This window comes from Pelobates fuscus, chromosome 8 (assembly GCF_036172605.1).
Source record: "Pelobates fuscus isolate aPelFus1 chromosome 8, aPelFus1.pri, whole genome shotgun sequence".
NCBI lineage: Eukaryota > Metazoa > Chordata > Amphibia > Anura > Pelobatidae > Pelobates > Pelobates fuscus.
This window is the reverse complement of record NC_086324.1, coordinates 115254666-115281382: the sequence shown is the minus strand read 5'-3', so window position 1 is coordinate 115281382 and position 26717 is coordinate 115254666. Positions and strand designations below refer to the sequence as shown.

General features: G+C 42.9%; 1 protein-coding gene across 5 annotated transcripts in view; it reads left to right on the top strand.

Annotated features, from left to right (window-relative positions):
* NPRL3 (NPR3 like, GATOR1 complex subunit) overlaps positions 1-26717 on the top strand; it is a 453622-nt gene that overhangs the window by 18148 nt on the left and 408757 nt on the right. For 2 of the 5 annotated variants that reach the window (XM_063430229.1, XM_063430228.1), the window contains exon 2: positions 9356-9497. The exons of 1 other annotated variant lie outside the window; for it this stretch is intronic. In XM_063430229.1, coding sequence (XP_063286299.1) covers positions 9380-9497 — 118 coding nt within the window. In that variant the 5' untranslated portion in view covers positions 9356-9379. Of the gene's footprint in view, positions 1-9355; positions 9498-26717 lie in introns of those variants that run through there. 2 more of the 5 variants (XM_063430230.1, XM_063430234.1) reach the window with 2 other exon arrangements.

Genomic DNA, 26717 nt, shown 5'->3' with positions numbered 1-26717 from the left:
CATTGCGGTATAGGATCCGAGGACACCGGTCAGGAATTATGACCGCACTCCGTGACCAACATATGGAGAAACCGGTAGCCAAGCATTTCCTCGCTCTCCAACATCGGTTACCTACTTTGAGGTTTACAGCCATCGATCATGTGCCACCATTACTCCGTGGAGGGGATAGATCCAAAAAGCTCTTACAGCGGGAAGCATACTGGATCTACCAATTGGACACCGTAGCCCCCAAGGGCCTAAACGAAAATGTTATATACTCCATGTTCCTATAATCCATAGCCTAAGAGACCAATGCCTTCTGTCCTCTTCAATACTGTGAATAGTGTGAATAACGTGTATGACTGTTAGATATTTGTTCATGTTTAGATCCCCTCTTTTGCTGAGAGATATTTATATGTTTAACTATGCTTCAATAGGCTATAATTGTCTATTATTTCTATTTATTTTATTTGTTTACCACTTTGACAGCATTGTCAATATTAGTTTGATTTATATTTTTCCCTTTTTTGGCCAGTTTACATGTAGCCGACATGCTACAATGATTGTCCAGGATTTGGGTTTCATCTTTATTCATAGAGTATCCATACCCTTTTAGTGGTCCCTTTTTATATATATATATATATATATATATATATATATATATATATATATATATATAATTTTGAACCCTTTTAAATATAGGATCTACCTTCCTCCAATCCTCCGTTAGTGCCTGAAACAAAAGTATCTTGAAAGATTAAAGGGACACTGTAGGCAATGTATCTTATTCATTTAATTAAACTGATTATAGTGTCCAGAGTTCCAGAGGTCCATAATTTAATTCAGCATTAAACAGTTTTTTCATATTTTTTTTGTTTCAATGCTAAATTAGTCCTCAACTGCCCCGCCCCTCTATACTGTTTCGGCTAATGAGGAAGTATTAGCCGGAGCAGTAATGGGCAGCAATGATTGGCTAAGAGTGTCAGCTGTCAGAACTCCAACTGACGGTATGAAGGGTATGACTACAAGGAAGTGTGTAATCTCTGCCTTGACAACACCTCCAGAAGAGGCCGGACTGTGGGTGGCCTTGATCCCTTATATAGTGTTAAACGGCTTTAAAATGGTAAATTTTATAGAGAGACAGTGCCAGGGGACCCCAGGCGTCATAACTAATTCAAAGAGATTAAATTATTATAGTGAGTACGGTGTCCCTTTAAATACAGAGGGTAACTTATTTCCCCGCTTAGCTCCTTTAGTACTCATGAGTGAATACAGTGAGGCAACAGAGCTTTATTTACATGAATTTTCTTTAACTGCTGTAACACCTTGTCTCGAATCATCCAATCACAAATCTACAAGTTTTTTGCAGTAATCATTTGCATATATCTTGCCATGTGATCCTGATTAAGAGCTTGTCTCTCTTGAATGGAGACAATGTAGAAATACCCAAGATTTGCAGCGTTGCTTGTGATTGTCAAATCAGCATTTTGCCGTAAAAGTAGGGCAACAAGAGTCTCTTTAAAAAATATTCTTTCAGTCACAAATTTTGAAATAGCTTGACTTTTTAGTTTATTACTTAACCCCTTAAGGACCAAACTTCTGGAATAAAAGGGAATCATGACATGTCACACATGTCATGTGTCCTTAAGGGGTTAAAGGGACACTATAGTCACCTGAACAACTTAAGCTTAATGGAGCAGTTTTGGTGTATAGAACATGCCCCTGCAGCCTCACTGCTCAATCCTCTGCCATTTAGGAGATAAATCCCTTTGTTTATAAACCCTAGTCACACCTCCCTGCATGTGACTTGCACAGCCTTCCATAAACACTTCCTGTAAAGAGAGCCCTATTTAGGCTTTCTTTATTGAAAGTTCTGTTTAATTAAGATTTTCTTATCCCCTGCTATGTTAATAGCTTGCTAGACCCTGCAAGAGCCTCCTGTATGTGATTAAAGTTCAATTTAGAGATTGAGATACAATATTTAAGGTAAATTACATCTGTTTGAAAGTGAACCCAGTTTTTTTTTTTTTTTTTTTTTTTTTAATGCAGGCTCTGTCAATCATAGCCATGGGAGGTGTGGCTAGGGCTGCATAAACAGAAACAAAGTGATTTTAACTCCTAAATGACAGTGAATTGGGCAGTGAAATTGCAGGGGAATGATCTCTATACACTAAAACTGCTTTATTTAGCTAAAGTAATTTAGGTGACTACAGTGTTCCTTTAAAGCGGTTTCCTTTAGTACTCATAATGAATAAAAGACCATTAGACAACAAAAGGGCACAGTCCAAAAAAGACTCAATGCAGGAGCTAATGCCAATCCTCTGCGATATTGCTCAAACTGTAAAACAGTGTTTACAGACCCTCTGTGAGTCTGCATCCATGTTTTGACTTCTGCTTCCTGTTGTGACCAGATTTAGAGCGGTGAGACTTTCTGAGCCTATCTTAAAACGTAATTTGTCTTTTAGATGATTGGGAAGTGCTTGCGGTTGAACAAGCCTATCAGAACTAAAGGAGGGGTATTTAGGCCCAGTTCTCATCCTGCTCAGTGCCCTGTCGTGGTTTCCCTTGTGGTTATCCGAGAGCACGTTCCTGTTATTATTTTTTTACCTGATTTTTGACTTTGGCTTTGTTTATTGACTTCTCTATATTCTGGTATCCTGACTCCTGGCTTTCCTCATCGCTGCGTCCCTTTCTGTGTTCCCTGACCTCGGCTAGTATTTTGACTATTCTATGTACGTTAAATCCGGCCATTCTAAGGACCGGTAATACGTTAGTTATTTGTCATCCGTGCTATACAGTTCTACGTGCTGGATCAAACAGTAATCCTGACATTACGACATGGCCATAGATCCTGTAGAACTGTGTCAGCACATAGCTGCTTGCGAGAGGAAATTAGAAGAGAATGATCACCGCATGGATCAATTCACTCAGGCTTTCAGTACGCTTCTCGCTAGAACGGCACACCTGCAGCGTCTCCTCCTATAGCACCTCTACTCTGTGTACCTCCACCCACTGTTAATAGGACTCCTAGCATCTCTTTATCGCCATCCCTACAGTTTGATGGCAATATCCAGGAATGCAGGGGTTTTCTTAATCAGGTGGAGTACCATTTTGAGGCCTCACCAGGGTCGTTCCCCACGGACAGAGCAAAAATTGGTTATCTAATGAATCAATTAAAGGGCAAGGCCCTTGCCTGGGCTAATCCGTTGTGGGAGAGTAATCGGAGCATAGCTCATAATTACCAGGAATTCCTTGCCGAATTCAAGCTCACGTTTGAGCCATTGGGTAGAGAGGATGACGCCTCCACTGCCCTAATGCACATCAGACAAGGTAACCGGTCTATCTCAGATTATGCTATTGAATTCCGTACCTTAGCTTCTGAGGTAGACTGGACTAACAATGGGTTGATCTCAGCATTCAAAAAGGGTCTCTCAGAGATTAGACTAGATGAGATAGCCGCTAAATATTACCAAAGAGTCTTAACGAATTTATTACGTTTGTCATGCATATTGATAATAGGTTAAGACTCAGAAGTCACCAGAAGCAAGACCAGACGTACGGCTATGTCCTTAGCACCTTAATTCTCTAAACCAGTTTTTTCTAACCTCCCTGTACAGTCCGAACCCGAACCTATGCAGTTGGGGGTCACTAGACTGTCGGAGACCGAAAAACCGTATAGGAGAAGGGAGGGGTTATGCCTATATTGCGGTAGAAAGGGACATATGATAACTAATTGTCCAGTGCGTCCGGAAAACTTCCGCACCTAAGAACCTTAAGGGGACAGATCTTAGGTGTGATGGAGTTGTCCTCTAACAAAAACAAAAGTAGATTCCTCCTTGAGGTATCTATTTTACTTGATAACAAGAAGTTTTCTTGCAGTGCCCTAATGGACTCAGGTGCTGCTGAAAATTTTATTGATGTCCAGTTTATTAGGGGTAATGAGATACCGGTCAGGGAGAGACCTACGCCGCTAGCTGTAGAGGCTATTGATGGTAGACCACTCACACAACCGCTTATAACCCACAAAACTGTCCCTATTACGATCTCCATTGGGGCCTCCCATAAGGAGGAGATGACGTTTCAGGTTATTACTTCTCCATCATGTCCTATCACATTAGGGTTTCCGTGGCTGAGTAAGCACAATCCCAATATTGACTGGGCTAATGGGGATATATTAGAATGGGGTAACGAGTGTATGGGGAGATGTATAAAACCAGTACTAAAGAGAATGGATACTATTGACCTTCCCACTACCACTCCCCAAACTCCTGGATTTCCCATACAATACCGAGAACTTCAGGAGGTGTTTAACAAGGCTCAATCTGATGTATTGCCTCCCCACAGAGCATATGACTGTGCCATTAACCTGTTTCCAGGCACTATGCCACCTAAGGGGGCAGTTTATGCCTTATCTCCCCAGGAGAGTAAAATAATGGAGGAATACATCAAAGAATCCTTGAGCAAAGGGCACATAAAGTTATCCTCACCAGCTGGTGCAGGATTCTTTTTTGTTGAGAAAAAGGGTGGTGAGTTACGCCCTTGCATAGACTACAGGGCACTTAATAAAATCACTGTAAAAAATGCATACCATATCCCACTCATTTCCAAATTGTTCGATAGACTTCAGGGAGCTAAAGTATTTACTAAGCTTGACCTTAGGAGCGCTTACAATTTGGTTAAAATTAAAGAGAATCATGAGTGGAAGACGGCATTTTATACCCGTAGTGGACACTATGAATATCTGGTAATGCCATTTGGGTTATGCAACGCCCCGGCCGTATTCCAAGATTTTATAAATTATGTACTCAGGGAATTAATTTACTCATTTGTCTTGGTTTATTTGGACGATATTTTGGTGTATTTTCCTGATCTTCAAACTCACCACTCCCATGTGAAACAGATTCTGCAGATGTTGTTGAAAAATAAACTTTATTGTAAATTTGAAACGTGCATATTTGACCAGCCTGAAGTCCACTTTTTGGGTTACAACATTTCTGCATCGGGATTTCAAATGGATCCTAAAAAACTAGAGGCTGTACTACACTGGCCATTACCCTCTGTTCTAAAAGCCATTCAAAGGTTTATTGGTTTTGCCAACTATTACAGAAGATTCATCAAGGGATTTTCTTCTGTAATAGCCCCAATCACTAATATGACTCGCAAAGGGGTTAGTAGCACGGTATGGTCCAAAGAGGCTGTGAATGCTTTTGGGACTCTTAAACAAAGATCTCTGCGGACATACTAAAACATCCTGACACCAGTAAACCTTTTATATTGGAGGTTGATGCATCCGAGACAAGGGTAGGGGCTGTTCTCTCTGAGAGAAAGCCAGGGAACACCATTGCATCCTTGTGGCTACTTCTCCAGAAAGATGTCTCCTGCTGAGCGCAACTACGATATTGGCAATAGAGAACTGTTGGCCATTATTCTTGCCCTCAAGGAGTGGCGACATCTTTTGGAGGGTTCCATGGACCCCCTGTTGATCATAACTGACCACAAAAACCTGGCATATATAGGGGATGCCAAACGTTTGTCTTCCAGACAGGCTAGATGGTCACTGTTCCTTTCACGTTTTAACTTACTCATTACTTATAGACCTGGTTCTAAAAATACCAAGGCTGATGCCTTGTCCAGGCAATTTGATAATGAGTCAGCTCCGGAACAGGTGACATCTCCTATTATTCCACCAGAGTGTATTATTGCTACTGGGCGCCTGAGGCTGTCTTCTCACGGTCTTCTCCACTGCTTGGCACCATACTGGAGGCCCAGCCTCAGGCGCCCAGTGGTAAACCGTGTGATAAACTGTTCGTTCCCCTATGTGAAGTTAATATCATGAAAGTGTTCCATGACAATATAACTGCTGGACACCCAGGCATCAATAAGTCCACTGCCGCGATCACTAGATCATTTTGGTGGGATTCACTCAGGAAAGATGTAAAGGAGCATGTGCAGGCATGTTCTGTGTGTGCAGTTTCTAAGGTGACTCATGCACTTCCTTGTGGCCTGTTGCAGCCTCTTCCTGTTCCTGAGATTCCATGGTCCCACTTATCCATGGGCTTTATTGTTGAGCTTCCTAGCTCTGCTGGGTTCACTACTATTCTCATGGTTGTAGACCGATTTTCTAAGATGGCTCACTTCATTCCTCTCAAGAAGTTGCAATCTTCGCAAGAATTGGTCCTAATTTTCATACGTGAAATTGTCCGTTTGCATGGCATCCCTCACAATATTGTCTGATTGGGGCTCTCGGTTTGTGTCCAGGTTCTGGAGGGCAATCAGTAAACAATTGGGGATTGATCTCTCCTTCTCCTCCTCCTACTATCCACAGACCAATGGTACAGTTGAGAGGGCTAACCAGTCATTAGAAGTTTATTTGCGTTGTTTTATTAATAGCACACAGGACAATTGGTCCAAACTACTCCCGTGGGCCGAGTTCGCTAGAAACAATGCTGTTCATGACTCCTCTGGGCACAGTCCATTTTTTGTCAATAATGCTGCTGCGGTTCTCCCTGCGGTATTTTCTGATACTGCCATTCCTGCTCTGGATGAGCATCTGGCCTCCATTCGGGATACCTGGGTTAAGGTTCAAACTGCTCTAGGGGCTGCTGCTGAACACTTTCCTGGCTTTCCTCATCGCTGCGTCCCTTTCTGTGTTCCCTGACCTCGGCTAGTATTTTGACTATTCTATGTACATTAAATCCGCCCATTCTAAGGACTGGTAATACGTTACTTATTTGTCATCCGTGCTATACAGTTCTACGTGCTGGATCAAACAGTAATCCTGACACTAACCTCTACCTCACATACCTGTCTCTTGCTCTCTCCTAAAGGGCAGCACTCTACTCTCTCCTCCAGCTCTGCTTCACTCCCACCTAATTTGATTGCTATTTCCTGTCCTAATGTGTTCTATACCGATAATCTGTGAATTTTCAGGCCGATAACTTACCGATACCGATATTCTGTACATTTACCATTTAAAATAAATGTCATTATTTCTACACAAATCTACTGTTGACTAAACATGTTTATTTTGTTTATTTTGCAAATCTTTTTTAAAAGTATATGCACAAAATATACATGCCAGTCAGAATTTTTTGTTTTCAAGAATATGTGTGTAGTGAATGCAGAGTGTGTTTGTGTAGGTATGTTTAGTGTGTAAAATGGGGGGACTTTTTTTTTTTTTTTTACTTTCAAAGAAAATATTAAATTTGTTTAATGTTTTAGTCCCCCCTTCCTGCTTCTTGCCTGGCTGGGGAGGGGAGGATATGACATTCTGTGGTGAGCCGGTGGCACGGACTGTGCAGAGGGGGCCCAGCACACTCATATTTACCTTCCCAGCAGCTCCCCAGTCTAACTGTTGTGCCGCGCGTAGCGTTGCCATGGTAACTGCAATGCACTGGCGGCCGCGGGACTTGCGAGATTTAGACATGGGAGCTGCAGGGAAGGTAAGAGTGTGCTTGGCTGCCCTGGTCTGCATCATCGGCATTATCAGTATCGGCTGATACCGATATTGCTGTAAATACAGAATATCGGCCGATAATATCGGTCAGATCGATAATTAGTCGATCCCTACTTCAAGCCTACTTCAAGCCATTGCTTTTGGGAAGATCGGTCAGAACTCTGACAACAGCACAACAGTTCAGACAAGGAGGAATGAGTATCAGAGCTTAAAGGGACACTCCAGGCACCCAGACCACTTCTGCTCATTGGAGTGGTCTGGGTGCCAACTCCCACTACTCCTAACCCTGCAAGTGTAATTATTGCAGTTTTTTATAAACTGCAATAATTACCTTGCAGGGTTAACTCCACCTCTAGTGGCTGTCTACTAGACAGCCACTAGAGGTCACTTCCTGCTCTATAGCACAGGAAACCTGTGCTAGAGTGTCGCTGGACGTCCTCACGCTGTGTGAGGACCTCCAGCGTCGCTCAAATCCCCATAGGAAAGCATTGAAATTCGTTTTCAATGCTTTCCTATGGGGAGATGTAATGCCGCGCATGCGCATTAGGTCTCCTCGGCCGGTGGATCAGTCTTGCCAACGGAAGAACAGGGAGGAGCGTCGCGGAGGAGTAGACAGCGGCGAGGGACATCGCCGCTGCCTCAGGTAAGTGACTGAAGGGGTTTTCCCCCCTTCAGTAACCGGGGATTGGTGGGTGGGAGGGAGAGGGACCCTCCAGTGCCAGGAAAACGGATCGTTTTCCTGGCACTGGAGTTTCCCTTTAATCTTCTTTGTACAGTGATTATGATTTGGGCACAGGGCAATATGGAAGACCCGGCAGTTACACACATAAGTGATATCAACAATATTGTTGCGGATGACCTCAGCACAGCAAAATGATCAAAGACAGAATGATCCCTTCAGCCAAAGATTTTCTCAATTCTAAAAATTCTGAACTCCAGAACAGACCTGATGGCCAGAAGAGAGAGCAGAAAAATTCCTGTAGAAGGAATTCCTAGCAGAAGGGATTGTCCTTACTTTCTAGACGGAATAGCTGTCAGATTGGATTTTAAACTGGCATGTGTGTTTACTCCAGTGAGCCTTACTACAAGAGTCATTCAGAAGATCAGAACAGTCAAGGCCTTAGTTCTGGCAATCATTCCGTACTGGCTAAACCGAAGCTAGTTTTCGGAATTACGAATGATGGCTTTAATGTACTTGGAACTTCCAGTTTCGACTCTGCTGCTAGAACTACCTCTAGAAACCATCCGAATGTTAAAATTAAAGGCATGACTGCTGCAAGGTTGATTCTGCAAAATCATCATATTCAGAAGAACTGATTTAATCTACTTGGCTCTACCAGGAAATCTGTCAAAAATCTATCTGAGAATTGAGGCAGTGTTTTTTTTTTTTTTTTTTTTTATTGGTGCCAAGTGGTTGAGGGACTTCTATGGTCAAATAACAGACCTGCTCTAATTTTGACATGTCTATTTGCTTACTTTCTAGGGAAACTATCTTGCAATGTGGTACTCTCTGTGCTGCCATAGTGAACAGCTTAACACATTTGGTTCTAAACCTAATTCTACCCCGTCTCTGACTTCCGTACTTGGGGTCTAGCCTTGCTGGTACCTTAGATTCATGATGGTCTTTGCTGTCATCAGGTGTTAAAGCACTTCATTGCATGTTGTCATCATGTGCTTAAGGGGTTTTAAGACTGTGAGTAAGAGAACTTCACATTAGGTGGATGAGACCTGAAAATTAAAGATAACACAAGACTAAAATTATTCAAATGTTGGTGTTCTCAGAACTTTTTGTCATCAAAAAGGAGGCATCATACTCATGATAGTTGGGAATATGTATTATTTTCTTTGCAAATGTACTTGCCTATTATGTGACATTCTCAAAATGATTCCACCTTTTAATACACTGCTGCATTTTCCCAGGATGGTGCATGCCTTTATACAACAATGGGTGAAAACGGTAGCCCCATCAGTGTAATTCTGGTAAGTTCAGGAAGTAGAGGCAATAAGTTGCTTTTCCGATATCCATTCCAGAGAGATCCAGAACCATGCTCATCAAAGACAGGTAAATAAACATGAAATATATTTTTATCATTTTGATCCAATTGTTGAACAAAAAACCTTCTTTCACCTACCTGATTTCAGTGGCAAGGTTACAAGGCACTGGATCGGACACCAACTCACGCAACATTATGGCCATCTGGGAACCTCATGCGCTGTGTGTGTCTTATCCCTTACCCATAGGAAAATACTGATTCAATGTTTTACATTGCAGTGTTAAGGGACAGGGACACTGCACCAAGAGTGCATATAGTGGCCCAGCAACTTGTAAAGTCTCTGACTTTGCAGAAGTGATAGGCTGAGAGCTTCACTATCTCCCGTTCATTATACGAAGTGGAGAAAAAAAAAGTTATGTACATTTTGGCTAAAAATAAAAAAAATCTTATGTCACCAAGGAGGCGAATCGGGGGCATTGCCAGCACCGGCAGACCCGCGTGACACTGGATATAAAGGGGCTAAGGTGGGAGGGGGAAGGGGACGGGTGCAAGTGGTCATGTTTGTGACCCTGACCCTATAATGTTCCATTAAATATCATGTACTCCTCAGAAAAGGTGGTTCCTACTTGTTTTTTTTCTTATGTATTACTAAGGTGAATTTCAATAATTCAAAATTATTTCAAAAATAAAAACAAAGGGGAAAAAGGACACCAAATCATTAATGTAAAATCAAAACCTGCAAAGTGACAATTCATCCTGACTTCCTGGACATTCAGAATTCCACAGAGAAAACTATTGAATAACAGCAGCATATGCAATGCAAATATTCCATTTTCTTTCTTTTTTTTTTTCCTTCCTTCTTATTTATATATTACTGCAGTGTTATCTCTGTTGCTTATTGCTCGTGTCTTCTGGTATGCCCTACAAACTGAGCACCAAAACTTGCTTTTGTTTGTTGGATGCTGAATGTGCCTGAAAGTATTTGCTCTAAGTTTAGAATGAGTTAAAGCCAAAGGCAACTGAGAGTACAATCTAGTGCTTTTTTTTCCCCCAAGGGAATTCCTTTTGCTATTTTAACCTAGAAATTAAAGTTGTACGCAAATATATTAAAATAGTAATAATATACCAAATGTGTAAAAAAATGAGAAGCTGGTTTTAAAGGGATACTGTAGTGCCAGGAATACAAAAGTCTGTTTTTGATTCAGGAAGGCTTCTAGTGGCTGTCTGGTACAGCCACTGAGGGCAGACTTAGAGCTGCAATGTAAACATTGCATTTCTCTGGAACATTGCAGCACTAGGTACAAAAGGGACAAAACACAGAGACCACAGAATTAATGAATCAATGAATGAGAAGTGGTCTGGGTGCTTATAGTGTCCCTTTTAAAGCCTTGCACAAATAAACAGATACTGTTCCCATTGTCTCCAATGTAACTATTTTCAGTAACAATTTTATCTCTTCCCATCTTACTACTTTTTCCCCTTTGCATAGCTGCTCACTGTTTCTTTTTGCACAATATTACTTCAGCCCTGAAGCCAATCACTGCACCCTAATAAAAGCAGCATTAATCCAAAGTGTTGATTGATATCGTGTTAGCGCTATATCAGAGGAGTCCACAATTATGTGCTGGGCATCCTAGAAGTAATCGTGGGGAAAAATAACCACTTATTGCATTGAAATGTCGGTTAGTTATATACAAAACCTAAATATTTTCCACAATTATTTGGTCAATATGCGTTCTTCCTCAAACAAATGTATAATATTGTCCTAGTGTCCTTTCGTATTGGAGGGGTTAATCTCACCACATCAGTAAAATCCACAGCCATGGGATACTATATATATATATATATATATATATATATATATATCGCAACAGATGGGACCTTAAAAAGATACACAAAAGATCCTCATAGTGCAACACTGTTTTAATTATTAAAATAGTTTAACCCCTCCCCCCCCCAAAGGGAACCCTTATATAGACAAATGGTGGTACTTGTTGCCAAGACACCACAAACAAGCATGGGTTTATATGAATGGAATAGATGTTACCGCCCGTCCTTATGATCCTCTCGGTCAGACGTAAATCTCCCTGCTCTGCAGCTGACAGTTGCTTTTGGAGAGATGCCAACTATCCGTACCAGTATCGGCAATCCCTTCGTATTCACCTTTTTCAAACAGAAGCCGTAAGCACTTCAACGTGTTTCGCCCTAATAACCCAGGATTTTTTAAGATAGTGCGTGGCTCCATAAGTCAGTCTTATATAGGTTCACATTAGTCCATTTTTTTTTTTTTAATTCTTTATTTTTGTAGTGCTTAGAATTACAAACGCGTGTATTGCCACGACAGCAGATACAGGCCGATGATATAACAAAGAATATACAGTTCCATGGCATTCATTGACAGCACAATTTTTTTTTTTAAAGAAAACAGGAACAGGCTAGGTGTAGATGTCTATAACATTAGTTTCAATCAAGCTAGTGGCTACGGACGGTAGGATAGACATTTTGAGTAACATCAAGAATGTATAAAGGTTAACATATGATATACAGGCTTAGGTAATTCGCTGCATTGTAGGGTACATTACATTAGTCTCGATTAGAGTCCTGCATAGCAGGTTGATCCCAGTGCCTATGTTTACGTGGTTAGAGTGTCACAGCATATGCTAAACAGGCTAGTCTGACCATCTATTGCTGCCTACCATGTTAAGTAATCACAAGAATGCTAAGGTCAACGTTTGAGGTACATGTTGGGCAGGTTCAATGTTAATATTTCTATATGAGCAGGTGTAGCAATCCCTGCGCTTATAATGCATGCTAGGTACATGAAATGGGAAACGTGTAGAAGGAACAGGCTACGGCATGTTCTAAAGCAGGCACGGTATTGAGAGTAAGTTAGTGACGTTCGCTTACTGGGTATGTTAGTATGCTTAGGGATCCAGAGACATGCCACTGTCCGAAGATATGCTGGGCTAATCTGCTAATATGCTGAGCTAATATGCTGAGCTAATATGCTGAGCTAACATGCTTGTGGCAAACCTAGCCACTTCTGAACTATATTCATTACAGGTTGTCCGTAGGCTGACTGCATATTGTGTACCGTTAAATGTATATGTGTTGTATTATGGCCGTTCGCATGCTGGCAGCCGTCCGCTGCCAGCATACAAAGCATTAGTACGACGAAACACGGCTATCCTGGCCGTTCGCCGTACGAATGCGGGCTCCCCAGGTCGACCACAAATTCACAGGTCGTGTGGCACCAATTAACCGATTGTAACATTGTTGCAATCGGTAATTAAGGGCTCTCCTAGGTGGCCGTCGTTCCGCTACCGACCATGCGGCGGTCGGCCATCTTGGATCCTTTGTCTCTGCAGCGGTGTTCGGTCGTCGAGAGCCTGGAACTGAAAACGGCTACTCAATGATCCGAACACCGCTGGACTTCCAGAGCGTTCGGGAGTTCCGCGTTCGGTACATTATGTTCCCCATACTTATTCGGTACTTTTAAACTAACTTCAATGTTTAAATGTATTTTGTGCGGCGTTCGGTTAATTCAGCTGGGATCAGAGCGGTATTCTCACAAAGTATGCGCTTCGACCCAGCTATCTACCGAACGTTCGGTTACTCCAAAGTACCGAATATTGTGTGAAATATGTATTTTAAAGTAAAATGTCAGTTTTGCTGCACGAGGGGATAATCCACTTAATCGTCCATTTTAGTGGGAGTATCCTTCTCGTGCAGCAATACCTGCTGGGAAAGTCACATTGCATGATGGGAGAAATCCCCTGGATTTACTGTATGGAAACCCCTTGCATGGGGAACTGTATAAATATGCCAGCTGTGAATAAAGCCAGTGAGTTGACTCCCAAACTGTGTTTCGTCCGGTTATTGGGAGGGTTGGGGATATTGCCGTGCTTTCTACTCTGACTGTGGATTTCCTGAAGATACCAACGGATATCGTGTACTAATATACTGCATTCCGTTACAATGCTAATCCTAGTATAACAGCTTTAATCATAATAACACGATAGTGACAGACAATATTATGTTCAATAGGAACACATAGTGCGAGGTGGGTGTCCGGGTTGTGGGTCGTTGCCAGCGGTGATAATGTCCCTTTAAGTGGGCCCCTTCAGCCTATGCCCACCTGGTGAACCGACCTCTCCAGCTTGGGGTTGAGCAGGAACCCTGTGCTTACAGGTAGAGTATTAGTGCACCCTAGTGTATTCAGAGGCATCAGCAGCCGGGGATGAGTCTTGTCCCTGTAGGTGCTAGTCAGCCGTGTTTTCTCCGGTCCTGGTTGTGGTAAGGAGTTGTTTCTTACCAGGTGTGTACCCGGTGGACGAGTGTCTCTGCCCTTCAGGTCCGTTCCAATGGGGCTGGCTGTGCGGTTGGCGGATGATGTCGGCAGGGGTTTAGTTTGGCGGTGGAGCCCTAGAGGTTGCGGTCTGTTGGGGCCCCCCTTTGTGATGGGCGGTCTGCAAGAGTCTCTCACCTTTTTCTGTGATGCCTGTGCCCGGCTTTTGTGTGGCAGATTCATGCTGGGTGCCCCCGGTCTTCGCTTTATCCACCTGGTCTCCGTGTTTTTTTTCCGCTTGCGCGGTGGTTGGGGTGAGTGGTGGTTGTGCTGACGGGGGTGACCCTTCTGAGTGGTTAGGGGTGTGCGTCGGTTCGTTGCCGGTGAGGCAGGCACCCTTACAGGACGTGGGCACCCAGCCTCGATTCGGTCCCAGAAGCGCTGGCAGATTGCGTCGAACTTGGCCTTGAATGCCGCCGCCCAGTCCTCTTCTCTCTGTTGTTGCAGAGGGACCGCTCTGTCGGCGGCCATCTTGGCCAGGCCAGGCCTCGTGGTGCTGTCATGGCGGCATGGCCCGGCTCTGTGTCCCAGAGGTATGTTTCCTATGCTGGAGGACCGGGATGACCCCCACCGGTCCGGGGGGGGGGGGGCAAGGGTCCTTTCGCAGTGAAGCCCTCAGTCTTGGCGGGGGGAGAGCGGCCGTCTCTCCTGCTCCCGCCTGCTGACTAGGCCTCCTATGGTCGTCGGGCATAAAAGTCTCGTTTCGCCGCTTGAAGGGTAACATTCTGTTCCTCTCGGCATTCCCCATCGTTTGCTGGCTCTGTCGGCCCGCTTAAGTCACGCTTGGGTCGGGGAAACCGGTTAAACAGCGGAGTCATGCAGGAGCCCACAAGGATGTCGACCGCTCGGCTCTGCGGTCAGGCCCCGCCCCTCACATTAGTCCATTTTTAAAGTGCCAGGTTATAAAAAACGATTTTTCTCTCCAGTAAAAGTGCTCCTGTTTCTTTTGTATATCATAAAATTAGTAAATATTTTCCATAAAAAAATATATATATGCAAGTACTTTGTAGATGTAAACATATAAGAGCATCATTATTCGTATAAGAAACATATTCATTTTAAACTTCATATCAGTGTAAATATAGACTTGGCAAAAACAAATTAGTAATATACTTTAAAGACTCCGTACATATATATAAAAAAAAAACCACATGCACAAACTAAAATATTGTGTGCCTATATAGATCTTAGATATAATTAATGTGTTGTGTCCCTCCACAAGTTAATATCTACACCTCATTATGTCTAATAGTAGTATGTTAATATTTAAATAACATTAGATATATTCTTAAAAGAATAATGATATGTTTAACATATATTTAAAAAAAAAAAAAAAATAGAGAGCCTATATTTATCTCCATTATCGGATATCTGCCAGTTCTAATTCAGCATTCATCCCTGTAGGCATCCGTTTTTAGCCTAAAAATCCATAACATTTCTTGGTACAGTAATTTTTTAACCAATTCACCACCTCTCCATGGGATAGTAACCCTTTTAATCCCACAGTAACTCAAACACCCTTGTTTAGATACAGAGTGTTTTTCAAACCTTCTTTTAATATTGTATACATGTTAATTCAACCTTACTATTAACAGCCTTTTAGTTTGCCCCACGTACTGTAGCCCACAGGGGCAACTTAGTAGGTAAATAATTAGTTTCGAGTGACATGTAATGCATTCCTTTATGTCAAATTTCTCTTTAGTTACGAAAGAATAAAAACTAGAGATTCTTCCATAGGAAGGACCTGTTATTTTGCATACATTAGAGCTACCACGGATACATTAGAGCTACTTAAAAAAAAAAAAAAAAAAAAAAAAAAAAAACCTTTTTGTGAATTTAAAAAGTGTGTCTCTGGTTTTTGTGGTCTAAAACTCTGAACTAATTTAGTTTTAATTGTGGGGGCACCTCTAAAAACTATTTTTGGTTTATCTGGTAAAAGTGCCGATAAATGGAGATCCTGTTTCAAGAGATGCCAATGTTGGTTTATACTTTTCTTTACAAGTTTTGATTGACTACTATAATTAAAAATAATTGGACAATTAAATGAATTCCCATCTGGAACTGCATTTTTTTGTTGGATTTAAAAGTATATTTCTATCTAGAGCAGTGTTTCCCAACCCAGTCCTCAAGGCACACCTACCAGTCCAGGATTTAGGGGTGGGGTGGCCCAGTTGTGTCTAAGGTGTTTTTTCTTTTTTTTCTAAAAACACCTTAGACAAAACTGGGTAATCCTTAAATCCTGGACTGGTAGGTGTGCCTTGAGGACTGGGTTGGGAAACACTGATCTAGAGCATGTACCCTTGTAATAGAGTCCTCTAAAAGATCTATATTATATATTTTTTTTTTATCTACAAACTGTTTTACTTTTTCTAGTTGTTGTTTACATACCACGTGTTCTGTACAGTTTCTTTTAATTTGTTTAAACTGTCCATAAGGTACATTCGTAAGCCATGGTGGGTAGTGACAACTAGAACTCAAAATAAAACTGTTAATATCAACCAATTTAAAAAAAAAGTTTTGGATTTCAGCATTTTCTCCTCCACATACAGAACTAGATCTAAACATTCAACCTTATTTTGACAGTGTTGAGATGTAAAGGACAACTATTTATTCATATATTTCAAAAAGTACAGCAATTCTTGCTCCTCCCCTTCCCATATAAAGAAGCAATCGTCAATGTAACGTTTATAGAGGACTAGGTTCGCAACCTAAGGATGACCTGTCCATATAGATCAATCTTCCCAATAGGATATAAAAAGGTTTGCATAACTGGGTGCGAACCTAGTCCCCATAGCCGTACCTGTCACCTGTAGGTACACCTAGTTTCCATGCCAGAAAAAAATTATGGCTAAGGATAAAGCTTATACATTCTATTATAAATTCTACCTGTTCCATCTGTAGATTGTGATCTTTATATAAAATGTATCTAATCGCTTTTAATCCCATAGTGTTGGATCACTGTATAGCGTGGCGTCACGTCACAAGTGACCAGCAAGTAATTGTCTTTCCATGTTATTCCTTCTATTAATTTGAGTAGTTCACTACTGTCTCTTAGATAAGATTTTGTACATTTAACAATGTATTGGGATAAGTTTGAAGTTAAAGATCCAATCCCTGAAATGATTGGTCTTCCTGGGGGTTCTAACAAATTTTTATGGATCTTGGGGAGGAAATAGGACCGGTTTTCTGGGGTGCAGGTTTATAACAAAATCTTATTTTTTTTTTTTTTTTTTTTTTTTATTCAAAATTCCCAATGACTTTCCCCTATCTAGAAGAGTAGTTAAACTGGTTTTAAACTCTGGGGTGGGATCTTTTTTAGTACTGAATAAGTTGTATCATCTTTAAAGATTCTTTTTCATAATATTCAACCGTCATGATCACAATTCCCTCGCCCTTGTCAGCAGGTTTAATTACTATGTCCTTGTTTTAACCTAGTTCATTTAAAGGACCACTTCAGCTTAAAGGAACACTATAGTCACCTAAATTACTTTAGTTAAATAAAGCAGTTTTAGTGTATAGATCCTTCCCCTGCAATTTCACTGCTCAATTCTCTGTCATTTAGGAGTTAAATCACTTTGTTTCTGTTTATGCAGCCCTAGCCACACCTCCCCTGGCTACGATTGACAGAGCCTGCATGAAAAAAAAAACAGGTTTCACTTTCAAACAGAATTTACCTTAAATAATTGTATCTCAATCTCTAAATTGAACTTTAATCACATACAGGAGGGCCTAGCAAGCTATTAACATAGCAGGGGATAAGCAAATCTGAATTAAACAGAACTTGCAATAAAGAAAGCCTAAATAGGGCTCTCTTTAAAGGAAGTGTTTATGGAAGGCTGTGCAAGTCACATGCAGGGAGGTGTGACTAGGGTTCATAAACAAAGGGATTGAACTCCTAAATGGCAGAGGATTGAGCAGTGAGGCTGCAGGGGCATGTTCTATACACCAAAACTGCTTCATTAAGCTAAAGTTGTTCAGGTGACTACAGTGTCCCTTTAATGAAGTGGTCTGGGTGCCAGGTCCAGCTAGGTTTAACCCTTCTTGCTGTAAACAACTGCTATGTTTACCTATGGGTTATTCCAGCCTCTAGTGGCTGTCTTATTGACCGCCGCTAGAGGTGCTTCCGCGCTTCTCACTGTGATTTTCATTGAGAATGCTCTCCTATGAGACTGGCTGAATGCGCGCGCGCGGCTCTTGCCGCGCATGCGCATTCAGCCGGGGATGGAAGTAGAGGGAGGAGAGTCCCAGCGCCGAGGGAGCGCGGCGCTGGAAAAAAAGGGTAAGGGATTAACCCCTTCCTCCCACTTTAGTGCCACTGGAGTCGGACCCTGAGGATGGGGGCACCCTCAGGGCACTATAGTGCCAGGAAAACGAGTCTGTTTTCTTGGCACTATAGTGGTCCTTTAATGCCCTTTTTTCTTGTATGGTTAAGTTGTGGTATTGTGGTGGAATCTCGGTAAAAATAAATTTAGTAGGCCGAGATTACCACGTGGCATGTGTACGTGCATATACTGGTGTATTGGTCGGTTGGTTGCACGTGGCAAAGATACAATCAGTAGTGTACGGAGCATGTGCGAGAATACCGGATGTAGTATTCCCCTCCTCCATTGTGCTGGGCAAGCCATGCGGTCGAACAGGAAGTTAGTTCTTATTTGTTTTGATTGGTTAAGAGAGTGTGTGGGTGGAGCTTATTATGGGAGGAGTTACATGCCTATATAAGGAGCCTACACTATTGTCCGGGGCTCAGAACTTGTTGTATTTTGGTGACATTAGTCCCTCTGAGTCCCGATCGGTGAACCGAATAAAGAATCTCTTCATTCCTGAAGAAACCTGTGTCCATCTCTCTGTGCTTGGCTTCCGTCAGTTTCTCCGGTATCATTTGGTGCATTGGCCGGGAAGCTCATCGTTCAACGGTAGCTGAGAAGCAGAGGCGTGAGACGGTCTACCTTTGCCCACGTTCTCTACGGCTGCACCCCTGAACTTCTGCGTGGACCTCCCTTTGTCTCGGCGCCACTGGTCTGTTGTCCAGGAGATCATCAGCCTCTACGTGGTAAGTGTTGGGGTGTCCCCGTCGATGAGTGTGAACTCAGATTCAGGAACGAGGAGGTAAGACGACCGCTGTTTTAGACGGCGGACCCACTAGGGGTATTGGATACCGATTGTGCGGTAGGCCCATAAGGGGTTATTTGGAATCTGCCCCCTCCAGTGGAGGGAAGGAGCGAAGGCGCACCGATCAATTGAACGCTCTTTAGTAAGACCGTTTGATTTGGTTTGGAGTCAGGCGGGGTTCTGTGTAAATAGCCCTAGCCGGACACCGGTGTCTTGTCTAGACTAGCGTTCTAGGGTGTATATTTTGTTCGCTAGGTCGGAGGGACCGGGAGACTAAGCGGCATCTGTGTAAATTCGGTCCGCTAGATCTCAACCTATCTTGGCTAAGTGGGAAGGCGTGTAAATTTGGAACCCACTAGATTTTTGATAGAGTAGATAGACTAAAAGGGTGCTGTTGTAAATTCCGCCCTCTAGTTCGCTATATGTGGTGCTTGGGCAGTGTGGCTAACCAAAACGGATGTAGATAGTTTTAGGTAGTCCATCAAGGTACTGGCCAATAGATTAGTTGGGAATTGTATGTGTTAAAGATTGTTTTAGTAGCGTGTATATCTTGCTAGATAGCGTGAGCTCTGCTGTCTAGCGAGAGTGTGAATAGTGTGTAATTGTATTATAGCGCACGGTACCATAACCATGTATAATTACTGACACTGTAAATAAGTACCAATAATTGTCGTCTATATTGCATGTCTAACACCATAACCACTACTAATTGTACTGTGACTTTAAATTGTACTTTAACCTATGCTAACCGTACTGTAACTACTGTTTGTAAAGACGATGTTACTGGGGTATGTTAGACGGGTAATTCAAATATAGGGAATTATAGCGTGGGTGACTGTATAGTTTCGCCAAAGGGCACAGTATTAGTTACTTAGTGACTGGTGTAACAGCTGTGTGTGTACGGGAATTCCCTGAGTGTTTTGTTGTGTGCGTTTCACTTAGTAACTGTACGACGTGGTGCTGTTGCCGAGGGAACGGGTGTGACCGTTGATAGTGTTTGTATAGTATCTGTTGGAAACGACGCTCCATTGTTAAGTATGGGCGCGTCAGATTAGATGATTTTGGATCCCTTAGGATGTATGATAAAGAATTTTAAAAAGGGATACACTAAATGTGATTTTGGGGTAAAAATGTTTCCAGCACGTCTGATTACATTGTGTAGTAGGGAATGGCCTACTTTGGTTGCTGCATGGCCGCCACGTGGCAGTTTGGATCCTAATCTGGTACAGCGTGTACACGTGGCTGTATCAGGTAGGCCTGAACTTTACGGCCAGTTTCCATTTATTGATTGTTGGAGGCAGGCCGTAAATGACTTGCCAAAATGGATCCGAGTATGCCACGAGGAGCAATGTCGCCTCATGGTTGCCAGGACTCGCTTGTCCACTAGGGCCCATTTTGGACACGCCCCCTGAGTCTGAGATCCTTATGCCGCCCCCTTACTCCTCCTCCACAGGAAGAGGAAGAGGAGGTGCTGCTGGAAACACTCCACCCCTTGCCCCATTGTCCCCACCTATTTCCTCCTCCAGCTCAGAATCCAGCCCCCTTGTTTCAAAACCTCCCCTTCCGGTACCTACTTCCGTTAACCCCACATATCCTGATTTGGCGCCATATCTAGCTTCCGGTCAGGCTCCCCCTAGCCCGGCCCGGAATATTTTATTCACCAACCTTCCCCATAGTAAAGCTTCCCCATCCCCATGCCTTACTACCCCTCGACTGGAACCCCTAACTGACGCACCTCAACGAAGCCCCATACTAACCCGACAACTGACCGGTACCCTCCAACCCCGACATTATCAAATGCCACTTCGATTGACTCCTGGTTCGACACACCTTAACGATGACGGCCAGATACAATACGCTGACCCAGTCTTTGTCTATGTCCCTTTCACAACTACCGATCTCTTTAATTGGAAGAACCATAACTCCTCTTACACCGAAAAGCCTCAAGCCATGACGGACTTGTTTACCTCGATAGTCCAGACACACAATCCCACTTGGGCTGATTGCCAGCAATTATTAATGACATTATATAATAACGAGGAAAGGACTAGGATAAATCAAGCGGCAATTATAGCGCTGGAAGAAGAGGCCCGTGCACGAAATCAAGCCAACCCAGCAGCATGGGCCGCAACTCATTATCCGAATACCGATCCAGAGTGGAATGTCAATGGCGCAGACATGGTTCATTTAAAAGCTTATAGAGACGCTATTATTGCTGGCATGAAAGCCGGAGGGAAAAAAGCGATTAATATGTCGAAGACGGCTGAGGTGTTACAGAAAAGTGATGAATCGCCCAGTGTCTTTTATGACCGATTATTGGAGGCATACCGCTTGTATACCCCCTTTAATCCGGAGGCCCTTGAGAATTCCCGGATGGTTAACTCTGCCTTTGTCAGCCAAGCCTATGGAGATATAAAGCGCAAGCTACAAAAGTTAGAAGGGTTTGTAGGGATGTCCATAACCCAACTAATGGAGGTAGCGAATAAAGTGCATATGAACAGGGAAACAGAGACGAAGAAAGAGGAAGAGCGCAAGATGCGTAAAAAGGCAGATATGCTAGCGGTTGCGATCGCAGGCGTAGACAGAAGGGAAAAGGAAGTATATAGGGGAACGGATAGAAGCGATAGTAAGTTGAATGGGGAACCCCTGAGTAGGAATCAGTGCGCATACTGTAGGGAAGAAAGGCATTGGAGAAGTGAGTGTCCGCGAAGGGAACAGTATGAGAGAGTCAGACCCAGGGCAGGATATGGTAATTATAGAGGCAGAGCGAGAGGTAGAGGAGGTCCCGGAGGGAGTAATGGTAGCAATAGAGGAAGTGTTAGAGAAGACAGGTATTATCCAGCAGCGCAGAGATCCCGCGATAGAGAAGATAGGGACTTTGTAGGATTGGCTGACACGGTCATGGAGGACTATTGATACCGACCGGGCTCCATCCCCCTTGGCCGAGCGGAGCCTATGGTCGATGTAACAATAGGGGGAAAAAGGAGTGCATTCATGATCGATACTGGTGCTGAACATTCGGTGGTGACTGACCTAGTTGCTCCTCCATCTGGCAGAACTATCACCGTAATAGGAGCAACTGGAAGAAGTGCTGCAAAACCGGTTCTTAAAAGTCGACTCTGTACATTGGGAGGCCACATAGTGAAACATCAATTCCTTTATATGCCTGAATGTCCAGTCCAACTGCTAGGACGTGATTTGCTGTCGAAACTACAAGCGCAGATAACGTTTCTACCAAATGGAACAACATCTTTAAAGTTTAATGGACCTTCAGGTATAATGACATTATCTGTACCAAAGGAAGAAGTGTGGCGACTTTATACAGCGTTGACTAACCAAAACCCTAAAAGTGATGAATCCTTGTTCAATATACCAGGAGTTTGGGCAGAGAACAACCCACCAGGACTTGCTCGCAATATTCCACCAATTCGAATCGAACTGAAACTTGGGGTCTATCCAGTGAGCTTACGGCAATATCATATCCCACAAAAGTCCAAGAAGAATATACAATCGTATCTGGATAAGTTCATACGGTATGGTATCCTAAAATTCTGTACTTCCCCCTGGAACACCCCATTGCTGCCTGTTCAAAAGCCCGGTACAGATGAGTATCGCCCTGTGCAGGACTTGAGAGCAGTCAATGATGCGGTCGTAAGTATACATCCAGTTGTGCCCAATCCATATAACCTGCTTGCTTTAATTCCGGGCGGGGCTACCTATTTTACAGTCTTAGACCTCAATGATGCCTTCTTTTGCCTTCGAATTGCTGCAGAAAGTCAGTGTATCTTCGCTTTCCAATGGGAAAATGCTGTAACGGGCTCGAAATGCCAGATGACTTGGACAAGACTGCCCCAAGGGTTTAAAAATTCACCTACCCTATTTGGATCAGCTTTAAGTCAAGACTTACTGGATTTCGAGTCCATCCCAGGAGAGTGTGTACTATTACAATATGTAGATGATTTGTTGATAGCCGCAGTTACAAGAGAAATATGTCAGCAAGCAACACATGATCTACTACACATTCTCTGGGAGGCAGGATACAAGGTGTCCAGGAAGAAAACTCAGTTGTGTCAGCCAACTGTCAAGTATCTGGGATTCCATATCTCTGAAGGTCAAAGAATAATGGGGCCAGAGAGAAAAGAAGCTGTATGCCAAATACCAATACCCAAGAATAGAAGACAAGTGCGGGAGTTCTTGGGGGCAGCAGGCTTCTGTAGGATATGGATTCCCAGTTATGCGATATTGGCGAAACCTCTTTATGCAGCTATAAAAGGTACAGAACACGATCCCTTCCTATGGACCCCTGAACAGCAAAAGGCATTTGAAGATGTGAAGAAGGCTTTGATTAGTGCCCCAGCATTAGGTCTACCTGATCACACACGTCCATTCTACTTATATGTACACGAGCAGGGAAGAATGGCTGTGGGAGTATTAACACAGTACTTGGGATCATGGCAAAGACCTGTTGCATATATGTCCAAACAACTGGATGCAGTGGCCAGTGGTCTTCCACCTTGTCTAAGAGCCGTAGCTGCCGCCGCCCTGGGTCAAGAACTCTATGTGCGAGTCCCGCACACAGTACAAACGTTGCTAGACTATAAATGCAATCTATGGTTTAGTAACAGCCGCATGACTAAGTATCAAGCTATGTTGTGTGAAAACCCAAGAGTGCATTTAGAGACTGTCAATACCTTAAATCCAGCTACCCTTTTGCCGCAACCTACTGAAAGTCAACACGATTGCCTGGAGGTGATGGATGAAGTATTTTCAAGTAGACCAGATCTTCGTGACTTTCCCATCCAGAACCCTGATGTCCAGTACTATATGGACGGCAGTAGTTATGTGAAAGAAGGGATTCGCTATGCAGGATATGCAGTAACAACTATAGACAAGGTGATAGAAGCTCGGCCACTGTCAAAAGGAACATCGGCACAGAAGGCAGAACTAATTGCACTAACACGAGCGTTACAATTGGCTGAAGGTTTAAGAGTGAACATCTACACGGACTCCAAGTATGCGTTTTTAACCACTCATGCTCACGGAGCTTTGTATAAAGAAAGAGGACTATTGAATTCAGAGGGTAAAGAAATCAAGTACGCAGCTGAGATATTACAACTACTGGAAGCCGTATGGGAACCGAAAGAATTTGGTATTATACATTGTCGGGCGCATCTGAAAGGAGATGGTGATGTAACCAAAGGAAACCGGATGGCAGATAATGCAGCTAAGCGTGCCGCTGAATCAGGAAGACAGGAATATGTGGAACATATAGCTGCTCTTATACCGACTCCACTGTCTCAATGGACTCCAGTTTATACAGCTCAAGAAGAAGAGTGGTTAAAGACTGAAACTGGAAAGTACCTGGAGAACAAATGGTATCAGTTAGAAGATGGAAGAATAGTCATTCCAGCATCACTAGCTGTAGAAATTGTCCAGAACTATCACAACGGGACACATTCTGGAAGAGAGAGTATGGAAGAATCTCTCAGAAAACATTTCTACATACCAAGATTGTCCAACTTGACTCAAGCCATTGTACGAAGATGTGTAATATGTGCTAAGAATAATGCAAGGCAAGGACCAGTAAACCACCGGGAGTCCAGTATATGAGGGGACTCCCTATGTCCGATCTTCAAATAGACTATACAGTAATGCCTAAATCCGGTGGACATCACTACCTACTAGTAGTTGTGTGCACCTATTCAGGCTGGGTAGAAGCATGTCCTACTCGTACAGAGAAAGCAGGAGAAGTTGTACGATTCCTGCTGCGAGAAATAATACCCCGATATGGACTACCATGCTCTATAGGATCGGATAATGGTCCAGCCTTTGTTCACCAGTGCCTACAACAACTGACTCATATGCTTGGTATTAAGTGGAAGCTTCATACGGCATATAGACCTCAGAGCTCTGGTAAAGTAGGTAGAATGAATAGAACTATAAAGAACCAGTTGGCAAAGATGTGTCAAGAAACTCGGCTTAAGTGGAATGTTCTTTTGCCTATAGCTCTGTTACGTATTCGTAGTACACCTACCAGAAGGATGGGTCTCTCACCTTTTGAAATCATGTATGGGTGTCCACCTCCCGTACTTGGTAACTTAAGGGGGGATTTGAGTCAGTTGGGAGAAGGAATTACTCGGCAGCAGGTTGTAGAGTTGGGTAAAACTATGGAGGAGGTACAGAAATGGGTACAAGATAGATTACCTGTGAATATGTATCCCCCTGTTCATAGCTATCATCCAGGAGATCAAGTGTGGATTAAAGAGTGGAACAGTATAACGTTAGGGCCTAAGTGGAGGGGTCCTTATGTTGTTCTTTTGTCTACCCCTACAGCAATAAAGGTGGCTGAAGTGACTCCGTGGATTCATCACTCCAGGGTTAAACCAGCAGCAGCAGGTTCTTGGCAAGCTACACCAGATCCAGAGAATCCCTGCAAGATCCGGTTAAAGCGCACGATTCAGTCGGAGTGACGAGGAGATATTGGGATTACAATTGTTTTTAAAGAGATTAGTAAGTGAGTGTTTTGACGGCCATAATAAAGCCTGACCACTCACCCACGTGTCATAGCCAGGGTGTCTCGAAGGGACCTCTGTGAAGAAGAGCAGAACTCCATTCCCTGCAGCCCTTACATCCTGGAAGCTGAGGTGCCATCGCACGGACGAAGACTGAGGATGAAGACGTCGAAAGAAGTGTTTTTGATATTGTGTATTTTTGTGTCTTTTTATATTCAGGAAGGTAGAGGTACTGACACTCCTAGCTGTGAGGTTTGCATTAAGACTAAATACTAAAACAGGTAATCATATTTCCCAGACCCTAATTTGGCATTCACAATATGAGTGTATATACAAGAATATAGTGTTTGCCATTTAGGAGTAGGAGAACCCAAGTGCTTCAATCCGGAGTATCAACCCCGTACAATTTGGTTGACCCTCAGGTATGGAGATCCACAGGGGATCCTAATAAATAAAACTGTATTAGAAACCATACATTCTTCAGGTGTCCTGCTATTTGATGCATGTAAAGCGATATCAAGTGGTAGAAAGCCGTGGAATGTATGTGGGGATCTTAAGTGGGAGAGAACGTATGGGTCTAACGATAAATATATTTGTCCCAGTAGTAAAAACAAGTATGTAAGTCCAAAATGCTCAGATAAGGATTATAATTATTGCCCATATTGGTCTTGTGTGGGGTGGGCAACTTGGGGACAGACAGCAGATAAGGATATGATTGTTACTAAGTTGCCTACCAAACCATATTGTAAGTCTATGGAATGTAACCCAGTCCATATACTTATAAATAATCCTGAACAATTTTTAGATAGGTTCGGTAACTTATTTGAGTTTCAGATATATGGGACGGGTTTAAATCCTGGGACAATATTATTTATAGGGATAGAGACCGATACCGTAGCATCCCAAACTCATCAGGTTTTCCATTATTTTTATGAAGAGATGAGTGTAGATAATAAGATCCCCCATAATGCTAAAAACCTGTTTATAGATTTAGCTGAAAGTATTGCTGGTAGTCTTAATGTGACCAACTGCTATGTATGTGGAGGTACTAACATGGGAGACCAATGGCCCTGGGAAGCAAAGGAGGTAATGTCCGGTTCTGAGGCAAATAATATCTTCACAAGCCGACTATCAAATGAGTGTTAGAAGTAAATCTGAGTGGCGATTAAAGACCTCCATCATAGGTTATGTTTGCATAGCAAGAAAGGGAATAAAATACATCTGTAGGAGAACTAACTTGTCTAGGGCAAAAAGCTTATGATGATAGTTCAAAGAATACAACCTGGTGGTCAGCTTCAAATGTCTCAGAACCACCCAAC